The sequence below is a fragment of the Anolis sagrei genome, chromosome 1, assembly GCF_037176765.1.
Source record: "Anolis sagrei isolate rAnoSag1 chromosome 1, rAnoSag1.mat, whole genome shotgun sequence".
Taxonomy (NCBI): Eukaryota; Metazoa; Chordata; class Lepidosauria; order Squamata; family Dactyloidae; genus Anolis; species Anolis sagrei.
Genome location: NC_090021.1, coordinates 192,237,560 through 192,252,705, shown reverse-complemented (window position 1 = coordinate 192,252,705; position 15,146 = coordinate 192,237,560). Strand labels below are relative to the sequence as shown.

The 15,146-nt window shown below is 35.3% G+C and overlaps 1 protein-coding gene across 3 annotated transcripts in view; it reads right to left on the bottom strand.

The window, feature by feature from the left end:
• Window positions 1-3,176: 3,176 nt before the first annotated feature.
• Window positions 3,177-15,146, bottom strand: part of GPR155 (G protein-coupled receptor 155) — a 42,798-nt gene continuing 30,828 nt past the window's right edge. For 2 of the 3 annotated variants that reach the window (XM_060779330.2, XM_060779338.2), the window contains exons 10-16: window positions 14,455-14,668; window positions 13,882-13,986; window positions 12,781-12,914; window positions 10,992-11,087; window positions 10,001-10,065; window positions 8,236-8,370; window positions 3,177-5,093 (exon numbers count right to left, since the gene is read on the bottom strand). In XM_060779330.2, the coding sequence (XP_060635313.2) occupies window positions 4,847-5,093; window positions 8,236-8,370; window positions 10,001-10,065; window positions 10,992-11,087; window positions 12,781-12,914; window positions 13,882-13,986; window positions 14,455-14,668 (996 nt within the window). In that variant the 3' untranslated portion in view covers window positions 3,177-4,846. Of the gene's footprint in view, window positions 5,147-8,235; window positions 8,371-10,000; window positions 10,066-10,991; window positions 11,088-12,780; window positions 12,915-13,881; window positions 13,987-14,454; window positions 14,669-15,146 lie in introns of all 3 variants that reach the window. The other variant, XM_060779347.2, reaches the window with a different exon arrangement.

Here is a 15,146-nt window from a genome sequence, read left to right as displayed (position 1 = left end):
AACACAGTCAAAATAAGATAAGAAAACAGGATTCTTAGAAAAAGAATCCTCATGGGATAAAAGAATATTAAAAGAAAAGAATGATCACAAAAAAATAAAAGAAATTACTAGAGTGGTTGACAGAAACTGAGTAAGTGAAAGATTGCATGGTTAAATGGGCAGCCAACATTGGACACACAATCAAGATGGAGGACTGCAAAAGAATATAGAATCACAAGTATTCATATGCATATGACCTGAAAGAGAACTGGTACAAAATGATGTACCAGTGATATATAACCCCTCCAAAAGTTGATAAAATGTTATAAAAGCATGCAGGATAAATGCTGGAAATGTGAAGCACATGTGGGTACCTTCTACCACATGTGGTGGACTTGTAAAATAATAACTACTGGAAGAAAATACAAGCAAGAATTAAGAAAATATTGGAAATAAAAATTCAATTGAAACTGGAAAAAATTCCTAATGGATATAATGGACATAGATAAAAACAAAGATATCTTGTTCAATTACTTAGTGACAGCAGCTAGTATAATTATGCAATAAATTGGAGAAGTTCAATCAGTAGATGAATAGCTCTTGACAATAGCCGAAATAAGTATGGACAACCTGACTCAGTTACTAACTAATCACCAAAGTAGGACCCAAAAATAACAGATTGGTCACCTTCAAAGACTATTTGAAACAGGAGAAAATGAAAATATAGTATGACAAAGATAAAGAGAAAAACTGTTTACACTTGGGAAAAGGATGAAGTAAGGAAGTGGAAATCAACAAAATAAAGACTTTTTTAACCATGATGAAGACTGGAGGTCAACAAACTCCCCCCCCCCCTTTCCCCCTTTCCTTCCCATATTCTTTGTTGTTCCCTATATCCCTATAAATACCCCCTCCCCCAAAATAGGTGATAATTGTTCTCTACTTCTATCCTAAAATCCCACTCTCTTCCCCTTACTATTCCTATTTTATGATATTGTACTAAATATTTCCACTAATAAAATTATATGTATTTTTTAAAAACAAGATAGGCCTGCATTCTTAGCTAATGAGGTTTTTCCATGCAGCCTGCTATCCAGCAATTACTTTTGCTATAAGCAGTTTTTCACACTGCCCATCAATCCTATTACATATATGAATATTGTCATGTAAGTCTAACTTGTATTATAACATGTATTATTATAAGCCTACAACTGGGTAGCTGATACTGTACCTAGCAGGTCTTAAATTATTAGCCTGCCATCAGTTTAGTAAGACTTGTGTATCCTCCACTGTGAACTGTGACCAAAAATAGTGACAGAATATAAGAACCAACACAAAATACCATAAAGAAATTCTTGCTATTTTGACAGTAATGAAGATTCTGTATACACCAGGATATTATTGACGTTTCACTTCATTGACTTTTGATTATATTATTTATTTAGCTGTTTCTCATAATCTGCTTTAAAAAGTCCCAGAAATTAAAAGGAAGCATGATAGATGTGAGCACAGCCACAACATAATCATGGCTGTAATTTAAACAGGATATTTTTGCTACTACCCATATTATCACTGGTAAAAGGTCAATAAAGGTTTCTCAGCCACCAGGAATTAGTGACAACCCCCCCCCCCCCCCCATTTCTGTGGAGACAAATTGTACTGAAAAATACAGGACACAAATAGTGAATATAAAGCTTGGGTTCTACTAACTTCAACAAGAGTTAAAAATAATGGTTGGAACCTTGTAAAGGATTTACGTAATGTGTAAATACTAATTACTGGTACTTGAATTGCAATATGCATACAGGAACATTATTATACCAACACATTTATACCTAATCCTTTTCACATAGAAGAGAAATCAAAATGGCTTAATAAGCTGAAGGATGATAATATTTCAGTCATTTACACATTTGCAGCTAAAATTTCTTTTAAGGAGTACTAGCTATTGCATTGATACCAAATGTTTTAATCGTGAAGTGTATCCATTGTAGTGTTAAGAACACTGGAATTAGTCTAATTATGCAGACTGAGAGCAGCATGCTCCTTGATACTGAATAAAATGTATCAACATAGTGGATAAATGGTCCAGAACTAGAGAAACGTGTATTCTCATACAGTAGCATTGCCTGGACACCATCCAAGTGGAAGTGGTAGACTTCTGGAGCTAGAATTGCAAATGCTGAACTATTGTTTGGAATTTGTTGCACCTCGTTTAAAGCAATTAGGAGAAGCAGGGAACAAATTAATAATTATTATAATAATATAATAATAATGGAAGATACCACCCCAAAAATCTGGAAGAGTGAAGGCCCTTGATATGAAACTTTCAAGAGCCTTTTCCAGCCTATTTTGAACTTCAGCTCAAGTATGGCTGATGGCAGCTGCAGCTTAAAATGTCTGGAGGACACTTGCTTAGAGAAGATTTAAAGTATGCCTAACTCTGGTAATGATTACTGGGTGAACATGTAAAAAAGCATTTACCGTATATACTCGAGTATAAGCTGACCCGAATATAAGCCGAGGCACCTAATTTTATAACAAAAACTGGGAAAACGTATTGACTTGAGTATAAGCCGAGGACGGGAAATGCAGCATCTACTGGTAAATTTCAAAATAAAAATAGATACCAATAAAATTATATTAACTGAGGCATCAGTAGATTAAATATTTACATAAAACTAATTTAAGATAAGACTGCCCAACATTAAACCACTATTCTAACCTTCTTCAATGTAAATGTGCTTACGTGTCCTTCCAATAATAATATCGTAAAATAATAAATGTAATAATAATAATAATAATAATAATAGAGTGAAATAATGGAAATGTAATAATACCAGGAATAATACCGTAAAATAATAAATTTAATAACAATAATAAATAGAGTAAAATAATAAATGTAATAATAGAGTAAAATAATAAATGTAATAATAAGAGAGTAAAATTATAAATGTAATAAAAATAATAACAGAGGAAAATAATAAATAACCTTGACTCAAGTATAAGCTGTAGGGGACTTTTTCAGCCTAAAAAAGGGCTGAAAAACTAGGCTTATACTTGAGTATATACAGTAATAGTAACCCCAAATCACTTGGATTTAGCATTCCAAATTTAAGCCACTTCATGGAGTATGTTGTGTTGATCCTTTATGGCTAGGCAAAAATGTTTCAAGTCTGAAAATAAAGAAGCAAAGATTACAAGATAGAACAGCTGATTTTATTGAGAAACTGAAATACCCAAGAATGCAGAAATATTAACTACTTCCAAAACACATTTGCCTGTAATTTTCTTCTCAAGTTAGACAGAAACATGATTATCTCAGAAATGTAACAGCAATATTTATTCCATTTCAGCTGCATTTCAGATTAAAACATCAGTTTAAAATAAGTTTTCTTCACCACGGAAGATAAGCATAGGCTTGTTTTCATACAACACAGAAGGATTTGTCAATGTGGCAGTTCATGAGTGCATGGACTGCCAGTCTCACAACAAAAATGATGTTTTTGTTTTGTTTTGTTTTTTACAATTCCCATGCATGTTACAGTACATGCTTATTATGGCTACTGACATGTTATTTAGCCTGCCAGGATGTGCTTCTAAGACTAGGAAGTAACAGCCACGCGTTAAAGAAGATTGTTTTTTTCCCTAATATTATCCATACCTCTATAAAAATAGAACATTCCCACCAGCCACTGGATAAGAAATTAATTAGATGGGGAGTGCTCATGATGAATGAAGCAGTAGTCATAAGAAACTTATTTTCCGTAAACATGGTGATTAATAAATAAATCTTTGGACAGTGTTCAAAATTCTCCTATTTCACAAATGTAAACAAGGTGGTCAATTTCTATTCTTCAATGTCAGCTTAAAAGTTTTAAAAAGAACAGGAAAAAATGCTTCATGATTCATTTTTTTTTATGTAACAAAGAAAATCTAAAGATTAAAAAATATGGAAGGGGCAGGAGATTATTGGCATCTGGTTGCATTTTACCAATGAATAAACCTATGACCGGTTTCTAAAATCTGTATTATAATGTTTAAAAATATCAGAATTTGTTAAGTTGCATAATTAAAGTAGTAGTCAAATAAAATTCAAGTATTTGGTTTTCTCTTATAATAGGCTGTAGGTCTAATTAAGAGGAACAAAGTTAACCACAACTTCAGAGAGGTCAACAAAGCCAGACTCTGTTAGTAGTTTGAGTTTATATTAATTTTCAGTAGTTATAAGCCAATTTATTTTAAGAAAAAATTATGAAAGTGAATCTTCTGGAAAACAAAACCTATTTGGGCAACAAGCCCTGCACTATGACCTCACCAGGATACAAGAGGTCTGGCAGTACTGGAACTACAAGCTGCTTTTAAAAAATTCTGGCTTACTCACAGGGGAACTACTAACAGCAAAAATCATCTCACAATTTCTCAGCTGTGATGAACCAACATGCCAATCTTCACAGTTGTAATGTCCATATAAATAAGAGAATATAATCTTCAAAAGTGAAGAGATGGTACCAAAACATTGTAATAGCTATCCGTCTTCCTTTTAACTAGTGCAAGACATCATACAAAATTAGAATTAAACTGAAGAGAAGGTACAACAGATTCTACAAGCCTGATGTTTTCATAGGCAAAAAAACTATATTTTGAAACAATTGTTCTTTCCAAAAACAAAGCTGAGTATTTTGTACCTTTGTACCATGATTTAAAATAATTCCCTGAAGTGACTTCTGTTAGTCAGCATTCAAAACATGAGACATCATAATTCTCTTTGGGTGGAAGACAGACAGAGCCACCTTATAACTGTGAAGACACCATTTTAAAATATGCCTTCACGTGTCAGTGAAGAGCCTAAACATACTCTCTTTGGCTAGCTTCTAAGCGCTTCCTCATTGTGATGGCTCTCTTTTCTTAGAGATCTCCTAGGTAGAAAACGGTAGTGCAGCTGCTCATCCCGAAACTCGAATTCATTCGTAATATGCTGGATGACGCCTCCTTGCACGAGTCTTTCTCCGTAGGCCACAGCCTCCCCACGGTCTGAGGCAAGCCCCACTTCAATGAGCCAGTCCACCAGGTCGCAGCCAAAGAAGACCCCAGTCACCGTCTTTGTGCCACACCTGCATGTCAAAGGAAGGATTCACCCACATGTTCTCTAAATCTTGCACCACCACTGTTTGATGGGTGAAGGCAAAGAAAAGAAATAGAGAGGAAACAAGGAAAGACAGCATGATAGTTAAGAGTATGTTAAAAGAAGGCCATATTAGTCATGTGCATATTAAAAGTTTTTTGGAGAGTAAATTTGGACTGCTTTCTTCCCTAACTCTGATTGAAAGATTAAGTCTATTTAAGCTTGGACATGCACAAGATCACAATTCATTATATAGATTAATATTAGTAATAGTAACAGCCCACTGATTCCCATTTATAACACTAGGTAACAAAATTTGGGGAAAAAATTATGTTCCTGGTTTGAAAGTGTTATTTCTGTTTAATTGTGTGGTACTTACTTTGAAAGTAGTTGTTATACTCCAGAAACTTCATTTTTGTGGCTGCCACAAACTACGTTGAATTGACTGAGACTCTATGAAATTATTCATTGAAAAACTAGTCCAATGTGCTGCAGGATGTCCCGCAAAAAGCAAGTTTTCGCAGTTTAATAAAATGTTCCATGTTTTTATGATAGAACCAATTAGGAAACAACATTTATAACCCAGGAACAAATATTGTGTTACACAGTGTAATCACAGATTGTATCCAAGTTCTGCCTTCCATAGATAGATTTACTCCTGCCATCAGTATGGAGCTTATGAACCAATAGAAAAGTCCCATAGGTGGAAAAGAGGAGGGGGGGGGGGAAATCACTGCTTTCCTCCTGTCCTGGTCCCTTATGTTTCCCTCCCAGTCTACTTTGGGAGCAATGGGGAGATAGTATTTGGGGCTGCAAAGGAAAGAGAATCAACAAAGACTGTGTCCTCTTGTTTTACCAGCAAGACTGTTTGAGGAGGAAGTCCAAAAATGGAATTCTCCTTCCATCCCTTTTCCTTATGAGTTGGAAAAGAAGATTGATCTAAATCATAACCTTCAAAATCTCAATAATAATAATAATAACCATCATCATCATCTTTATTTTTGTCCTGCCCTATCTCCCCGTGGGGACTCAGTGACACATGCAAACATGCCTGGTTATGGCCTGGCTTTCACAAAACAGTAGAGGATGATATACTTCTATTCTTGAACTAAATGTTTAAGACGAAAGAGAAGTGGTTGTGCATAAACATGCTGGTTGCATATGGACAACTGTATGTCACAGAGAAAGTTTTGACTTAACTCATGTGAAAGGCTCTAAATTCTTAAAAATATATTATATGAAAGAGAAAAAAACCCTCATGCATACAGTTTCTCAGCGGAAATCCGGTGTGAAACAAGCCAAAGACAGCTCCATTGCCCTACCTACTAGTTAGGATCTCAAAGTACTGTATATTATGAAGTAATTAATGCACAAGAATTTAGAGCAAAGCAATTGTATGGTGTACCCCCTCCATTGCAATAGTTATAACTGTGTTTAGACTATGCATTCCAAACATTCACAAGCACAGCAACCTCTAGGTCAGCCCTCTTCAATCTGTGGCCCTCCAAGTGTTTGGCCCTCCAACTCCCAAAAGCACTATCCAGCTTGTTCAGTGGTCAGGAATTCTGGGAGCTGAAGTCCAAAACACCTGAGGTCCACGGGTTAAAGAGGCTTGCTCTACGTTGTCATCCAAATAAAAGCTGGATATTGCATTCTACAGGCTCTATATAAAGCTGCTATTAGCCTTTGTATGAAGCTGTGCTCCATGCAATATAAGTGTACTAGCATGCAGTTACATTATACTGTTGTGCCAACTCTCTAGTATACATACTGGCACAGCTGCCCACAAACCATCACTGCAAATGTCTGATAGTGCCATGCAGATGTTACATCTGGGATGGGATGATGGATTGTAGGAAGGTTCTTTAAGATATTACACTCACCATATAAAATGTTGTTGTTGGCTTTTTAGTGACTTCTACATATTAATACTACATTAAGTACAATGTGCCAAGAATGACAGGACTATTCTGTCTTTTAGTGCTTCTGATTTTAAAGTATAAATGGAATACGCCCCACTACTGCATGCTAATAGTAAATAAGCCTGCATATTCTTCCAAAATTTCATTAGTATACAAGATACTAAGAATAGCATTTGGAAAAAGATTACATTCTATTTCCACTGACATGGTGATGCAAAAATGTGTTTAAAAATGCTGTCTCACAGAAAACAAATATTCTAAAATATATCTAGCAGAAAATACTCTAGATTTAAAGCAAGCTGCCCACCAGAGGCTACACAAGACAGCAAACAATCACAACACTTCTTGGCATTTTAATTGAAATAAGAAGCAAAAGTTAATCTGAATTAATGAAGCAAAGCAATGGACACACAAAATGCTGGAATCACAAAGAGAAAAGTTCTGAAGCAGAGAGTTCAACACAGAAGAAGAGAAAACATTAGAACAATACAATGGTAAGAGGGGTCAAAAGAATGCATATCACAGTGTGGAAGTAAACAAAGGATTACAATGAACACATCCCAACAAAAACATATTTAAAACAAATGTTTCTGAATATAAAACAATTCTTTTTAAGACAAAACTGTTCATTCAAGAAACGTAAAAAAAATGCAAATATTGTTCTAACTGAACAATAAAACATTTTAATAGCTTAGTATTCTCTCCACCATAACTTACAGTCCCATCAAAAGCAACAATGATAGTACCAATGCTGTATCCAGGATATGATGATTTTTTTAAAATCTGAGACTCCTCAAATAAATACAGACTGATAATTTTAGGACTACAAGCATGGAACATGCCACGAAGCAGGAACTTGTAGGAACTTGTAGGAAGGCTGGTTAGGCTCCACCCAGTAAGAATGTTAATTAGCTGTTTAGTATTTCTGCTTAATGTTAACATTATTTCTGGTCTTTACTAAAAACTACAGCCAATGATTTCAGGCTGTTAACATGTATCTTCGCATACAAACACAAAAGTACCTCGAACAGAGTTTCCCATCCTTTTACTTTAAGACCATGCATACCTTAGGTTCCCAACCACCCAAAAATCAGCAGGTTATTTGTGTGTCCATTTAGCATTATTTGAAAACATTTCCATCACAACATAAACATTACACCCAACTCAACAAGGGTTTAAATGAATCTTTCTACTAACAAACAGCCACACCTTCTATCTTGGACAATGCTCCTTACACACGTATCCTTGTGGTAATTAACAAACTGTTGGCACGTCATTCGGATTTCCTCAGGTACAGATGATTCCCTGCGTTCTACTGTTCTGCTTCCCCAAAAAAATTCAAATCTAGTGAGGGGGAAAACTATTTTAAAATAGACACATGACAGCACAGATGAAAAAGAAAGGCAAAATAGAGCACCTTATACTAAACATTTCAGTCAGTTTTTCTACCCATACATGATATCATTTTTGAGTGTCACCCAACCATCAGGAAAGATTGTTAGGCAGTGTATACAAACGAATGGAGAATGAGAGAAGGGGAGAATGAAGAAATGAATGAGAAGCCAGCCTCGTTACATGAATATAAACTTGCTTCTGTTCACAGAAGGAAAGTCTGGGTCCAAACCTATAAAATCAAGAGAACCACATGCATAGGGATGCTTTATGGGTTTTTGTAAAACTAATTATATCATATAAGTCAATATTCAATTTGTACATGTTCTAGTGTTCAATCCGGACAACTTCTGAGTTAGCAGAGAAATCCCAATTTTATTTATACTAAAAAACAATTATTTACATTTTGGGGGAAATCAGTTAAATTCATGCTACCAACCCAGTACATGTAATGCAACAGATAGCACACTGGGGAGTGTAGTGCACGTGTGTTAAGAAAACCTACTTGTTTGTTCCTATGATCTAATCTGACTAGAAATGTTGCTTGTCTTTCTCCTAATGCCAGGAGTGGTTTGTGTTTTGATTTCTTTCTTAAAAGAGCAACAATGGCACAGATCAAATCAGAGTTCTCTAAAATACCCACACAAAAAGAGGGACCCATCTAGGATTTTAAACGGGTAAGCAATCACATCCTGACACTCCGCAGTGCTTCCCTCTTTTACTTATTATGAAATTAAGTTCTATGCAACTTCTTCATTAGAATATCTTTTGTTGTTGATGCTATTAGTAAAAAAATAATTTGAAGCCATACAACAACAACAATAATAATAACATTTTCATCAAGATATCTCTACTGGCTTTAAAAATAAACGAAAGCATTGCTGGTTGCTGAACGCTGCTGCAGTCTCTGATAAGAGAAAATAGTTGGTTTTTATTATCGACAGAGACAACAGTGAGTTGTGGTGAATAAACCTGTGCAAATCCCAGAACTCAGAACTGTGTATGGATATTCTTTGCACATTACATGTAGGTGCCAAATGATAATGTATCTCGGTTCTTAAGTATAAGCAAACCAACGGTAAGGAATGTCTATGATCAAAGTGTTTATTTATTTACACTTCTGTATGTGTGTATGCACACAAAAATGCATATGTGCACCCCAAGACATATAAATACCAACTGCACCAATGGTTACTTGAATAAACCTAGAATGTGTTAATACAGTTACATTTGTTTATTTACTGATGCTTCTCAGTATCCAGACATATAAAGTTGTGGCCTCTATTCAAAATGACTAAGAAAGAAGCATGGATGAGCAAATCAGTGTGGCCCAAAGTGGTGCTGTATGGGCCATTAGCTGCCAAACTGCACAGAACTTCCAAGACTATACAAATACAATAATAATATGGCACACTTAAGATATTGGTCCCTGCACACAGGAGAAAAAAATTGTGGATATGCCACGACAGTCAGTTCAAAAAGTTCTGGAGTAGATGATAGAATGGTGAGGAAGAATACTGGTAAGATTTAGTTTATAAGACCACTACCAATAACATACTTAGATATTTATGTTGAAAATTACCTTCTCTTGAATGGAAGAATAATTAAATGTTTATCGAGGCCAAAAATTCCAAATGAAATGAATCCCTGAGAAAGAAAAGAAAAAGGATCAACAGTACAGAATAATCCTCCCCATAATATTTGGAGTTCATCTAATTTTAATGCAAAGATAAAACAAACTTACTTTTAATAACTTTTGTAACACTGCATTTTAAATACACAGTAACTGGAAAAATGATTTTCCAGAAACAAAACCTAACAAATGAGACATTTGCTAAGCACACACTCTTAGTAGTGTTTCAATGCTGTCAAAGCCAAGAACAAAATTATTTTTCCTCAATTACCTTCTCTAATACAACATATGAAGCGAACTTTTAAGGTAATGTTTAAGACAAAGGTGGGAACTACATGGTCCTCTAAATGTTGAGTTTCAATTCTCAGCAGTTCTAGCAAGCATACTCAACGTTGGGGAATGCTGAGAGCTGAAGTTTAACCATTTCTGGAGGACCACATGATTCCTGTCTTCAAAGCAAAACTATGTTTCTTTCGAAAATGCTGTATACTTTTCAATATAATCATATCTAACATATAGGTAAAAACTGAGAGAACCCAGAAGGGGAGTAGAATGAACACAATTCAGTAACTGGTGGTTGTGAAGACAGGGCCGCATAACTGCTATGTTAACTGCAATGCACTGTATGTTGGGCTACCTTTGTACCAATTTTGGAATCTCCAATTAGTTCTAAAATTAATTCCAAAAAAGTACAGATTCCTTGCCCCCCCCCCCCAAAAGCAACTAAATGCCTCATGAAGTCTAACAACTGTGTCTAATAAGAAGTATGAATGATTTTGATATAGGTTTTATCAAATTCAAGATAAGCAACAGATAAAAAAATTAATCTCACTTTTCCTTGCAAACAAATCCAAATCTTTGTATGTGTTTTTAATCAACTTCAGTGGCACATACTCTCAAAAACGATAGGATATAACATTAGTTCAGCACTAATAACTACCTGACCAAAATTAAATACAGCACAAAAGAACTGCAATTCGACATAGAGTCTTCCAGGTTCTTGATTGAACAACCACCACAAACAGCTGGCTAGATTCTGTGAAAAAAATATATATTTTAATGCTGTGTATTATTGTTAAATGCATGGAAGCATAAAAATTATGGTAGCAATTATCATTAGTCCCATCCCTGTATCTCAATAGAAGTGTCAATATCATTATGCTGGTAATAATAATAACAACAATAATAACAACAATAACAACGACAATTTTATTTATGTCCTGCCTTATCTCCCTGAGGGACTCAGAGCAGTAATTCAACCATCACTACATGCAAGAGGCTTATAAAATACCATTATGTCAAAGATTTAAGTAAGGTAAACAGGAAGTTGTTTTATACCAAGCCAAACCACTGGTCCTTCCAGTTATGTATTTTATATAGCAGTAGAGGGAACGGTGCCACCTTCCGGATCTTGTTGGATTTCCAGAAACCTTAGGGTACATCTATACTGTAGAATTAATGCAGTTTGACACTACCATAACTGCCATGGCTCAATGCTATGGAATCTTGGTATTTGTAGTTTGGTGAGGCACCAGCATTCTTTGACAGAGAAGGAAAAAGACTTTGTAAAACTACAACTCCAATGATCCCACAGCACTGAGTCATGGAACTTAAAGTGGTGCCAAACTGCATTAATTCTACATTGTAGATGCACCTTTAGGCATCTTAGCCATTGGCAAGAAATGCTGGGAAATATAGTTTAACGCCATTTGGAGACCCTTCATGCCCACAATAGGCAATAGCACATCACATGAAATTCTTTCTAGACTTACCTGGAAATGCTAGGGACTGAATCTCGGACATTTCATGTGCAAATTGTGATTTTACCACTAACTACAGTCTTTCCATTAGAAGTAGGACTGGGGCAAGTTACTGGTGTAAAGCTATGTAATATTACATAAGACAGTGCCATCAAATCAAATAAGTTTAAGACATCTAAAAGAGGGGCTGGAATTAGCAATAAGAATGGGGTGGCAACTGTCTAAAATGTAACAGACCTATACTTGTTTTACTACTTTAGAAATAACATTGTTTTAGAAATATTGATGATTTTAGGATGAATGTGTAAGTGGTACCTTATATGCACTGAGAAATGCAGATTTTTTTTTATCAGGATGATCCTTAAAGGAAGAACTAACCCTTTCGACATATGTAAGTAATGGATCATAAATGTTGTTTCAGTACTATAAGAGTGCAATGAGAGATTATAAATTAACATTGACAACTCGGACTGGCCCTGGATTATGACCTGGATTATGTGATTTTAAATTGTTGTTTTAATACGATGTTTTAACTGGTTGGTTTTCATGTTTTTGTTTGTTTATTAATTATATCTGTACAACCAGCATCTAATTGTTGCCTTTGTAAGGCTGCCCTGAGTTCCCTTTGGCGTCAAGAAGGGTGGGATATAAGTGTGGCAAACAAACAAACAAACAAACAAATAAATAAATAAAATACATTAATTCTTAAAAAATAGATCATAAATGTTGTAATAGGGCTATAGCTCTATTCTGACAAATAAATGTTTTAAGAATGCCGTACATCAGTTTGCAACTATCCAGCTTCTCTTTTCATGCCAGTCTGCCAATTTTTGCACTGCCATGTTGCTGATTCGGAAGTGTACACATACACGAACACACATGCATACATACTGTTATGGGAACAGAATAGAAACTTTTTTTTCTTGCCTTCTCCCACAGACTAACCCATCCCTCAAGTGAAATACTTACAGCAAAAAGGCCCACAATGAGAAGCAGGCATAGTAACACATGTCTAGTCAGCTGTTGGTCTCCAATTTGCAGAAGCTGTTCTTCCTGAGCCAAAACACACCTCTGAGAACTACATGGACTCAAACACTGATTTGCTGAAAAACAAAGCGGCACTGTTCTGCTTAATAATCTGAAAAGGAAACACTAATTTTTAGTAGTACTATTTTGTTTTTTGAAGCACTGAGGCAAACACCACAGTTTCCCCAGTCTTTCAATTACAAGGTACTATTTCTGAAGCTTGGTTCCAGAAGAGAAACCTGAGTTTTAACAGACAATGTAATTAATGAAACCTATACCACCCTTAGCAGATGTTATCACTAAAAAAGTTTAGGAGGTTTTTAAAATAGTTCTCTAGAATAGACTTTTAATTCTACAGTTAAATTTCCAGTTAGAGCAGAAGCATTTCTAAACAAAAACATTTTCTTTACATAGTCTAGCCTTTCAAAGATGAAGATCAATGTATTAATATTTTTGGCTCTTTCTGATACCAAATTCCAGAAGAACAAATGATAATACAGGAAGGAAATTAAAGCATCTTGTTTGCAAAAAATAAAATCAAATCCAGGAACCATACAATTTAGGAATGTTTCCATCTATCACTAGATGGCAGCAAAAACATTTTTAAACAGTCACAAAGAGTATCTGCCATGGCATTGTGGACAGCAGGCGGCCTAGGAAGCCTGCCTGAACTATTGCTTAGTTTTGCCTGTCTATTGCTTAGTTTTGTCTTTTGTATATGTTTATGAGAAAGAAATAACCCTAAGAAGCAAAAAAAAAAAAAAAAGAAAAGAAAAAAAGAAAAAAAGAAAAAAAAGAAACGTGGGATCCATGCAAACCGGGGCAGGTCCAGAGATGTTGTCATACTACTGATTTCTAGATATACTCCCCACTCCCATAATTAGTTTGAGAAAGATGCTAATAAGTGGAAAGGACAGATAATGGATTGTAGTTTGGACTGAAGCCTAGGTCTCCCTGTGAAAATGTCTTTGGCAAAATAAAAGTATTTATTATACTAATTTTAAGTTATACTGAATATCATACTAGACTAGAAAAGCACTGTACCTGTCTCAATTGATACAGAGCAGTTATCATTAGCATTAGTACCACATACTGCTTCACCTTCAGAACAGCATAAGCCTTCATTCTCTTTTTGACATGCACAGGATTCTACAAAGGGAAAAAAAGAGATAGTGGGCAAAAGTATCATACACTCATATAATATTATAGAAAAACTAGGCAATTTTTTTTAAAAAAGAAGACAAATTAACAGTGGACATATAGATATACTTGTGATGGTGATTCAGGTAGGAATTTTGTCTATGCATACACAGTCATATATTTTACATATACTTGCATTTGTAGTTCAAACACTGATACATTCTCTGATCTACCACAGGAAGTCCTTTAGATAGCTAAGAAGCTCTAATATACATCCAATCTGTGCTGCGTATGCTCTCTCTCTACTTCCCACTGCCAACCCTACTTTCACCTGAGGGAATCTACTGCATTTCAGACAATGGCAAATACAAGGAGAAGCAATGAAAGGCAACAGTTTGGTTCAGGTTTTAGCAAACAGTAACAACAAAGAATGATTCCCCCCGCCGCCCCAAAGTTTTAAATAGCCATTCACCGTACCTCTTTCTGTGGAAGAGTCTAGTACAGAATGAGAGCCACTTGTTGAAGATCTACTTTGTTCACTAACTTCCCTTTCAGGTTCTTCTGTTTGCCTGTGTTGGGAATGCTGGTTCAAAGCCACATAGTTGGCCTCCACTCCTGATCTGTTCATACACATGAGTGATATCCCAGATATCAGTATGCTGATGGATACAACTACTGCTGTGATAATCATCTGTGCACATGGGAAGGAGAGAGAAGGGCAGAAATTACACATTCAACTGACCACATGAAACAATTATTTTGGTACATTTCTTGGACACTGAATAAAATGAATTCTACTTTTGCTTAAGCAAGGCCTTTTGCGCCAGATCTTACAGATACACTCATTATCATTGGTCAAGTCCATTTTTTGCAGGCATAATCCTTTCTCTTTGCCTTCTCTCCTGAAGGCACCTGACTGAAAACCATACATAAATCACATCATGTTGCTCACCTTTTGTAATATATCCAATTGCTTTGTATATTTCACTGGAATTACAAAATCCTGTCCTCATATTAATAGGAATATGTAGAATAGAAGAATTGTTATCCCTTCATAGAAAGGCTATTTTACATCTACATGATGAGTATTCTTTATCCAAAATCCTTGGGGCTAGAAGTATTTTGGATTCTGGAATATGTGTATTTGCATGTACATACATAGTAAGGTA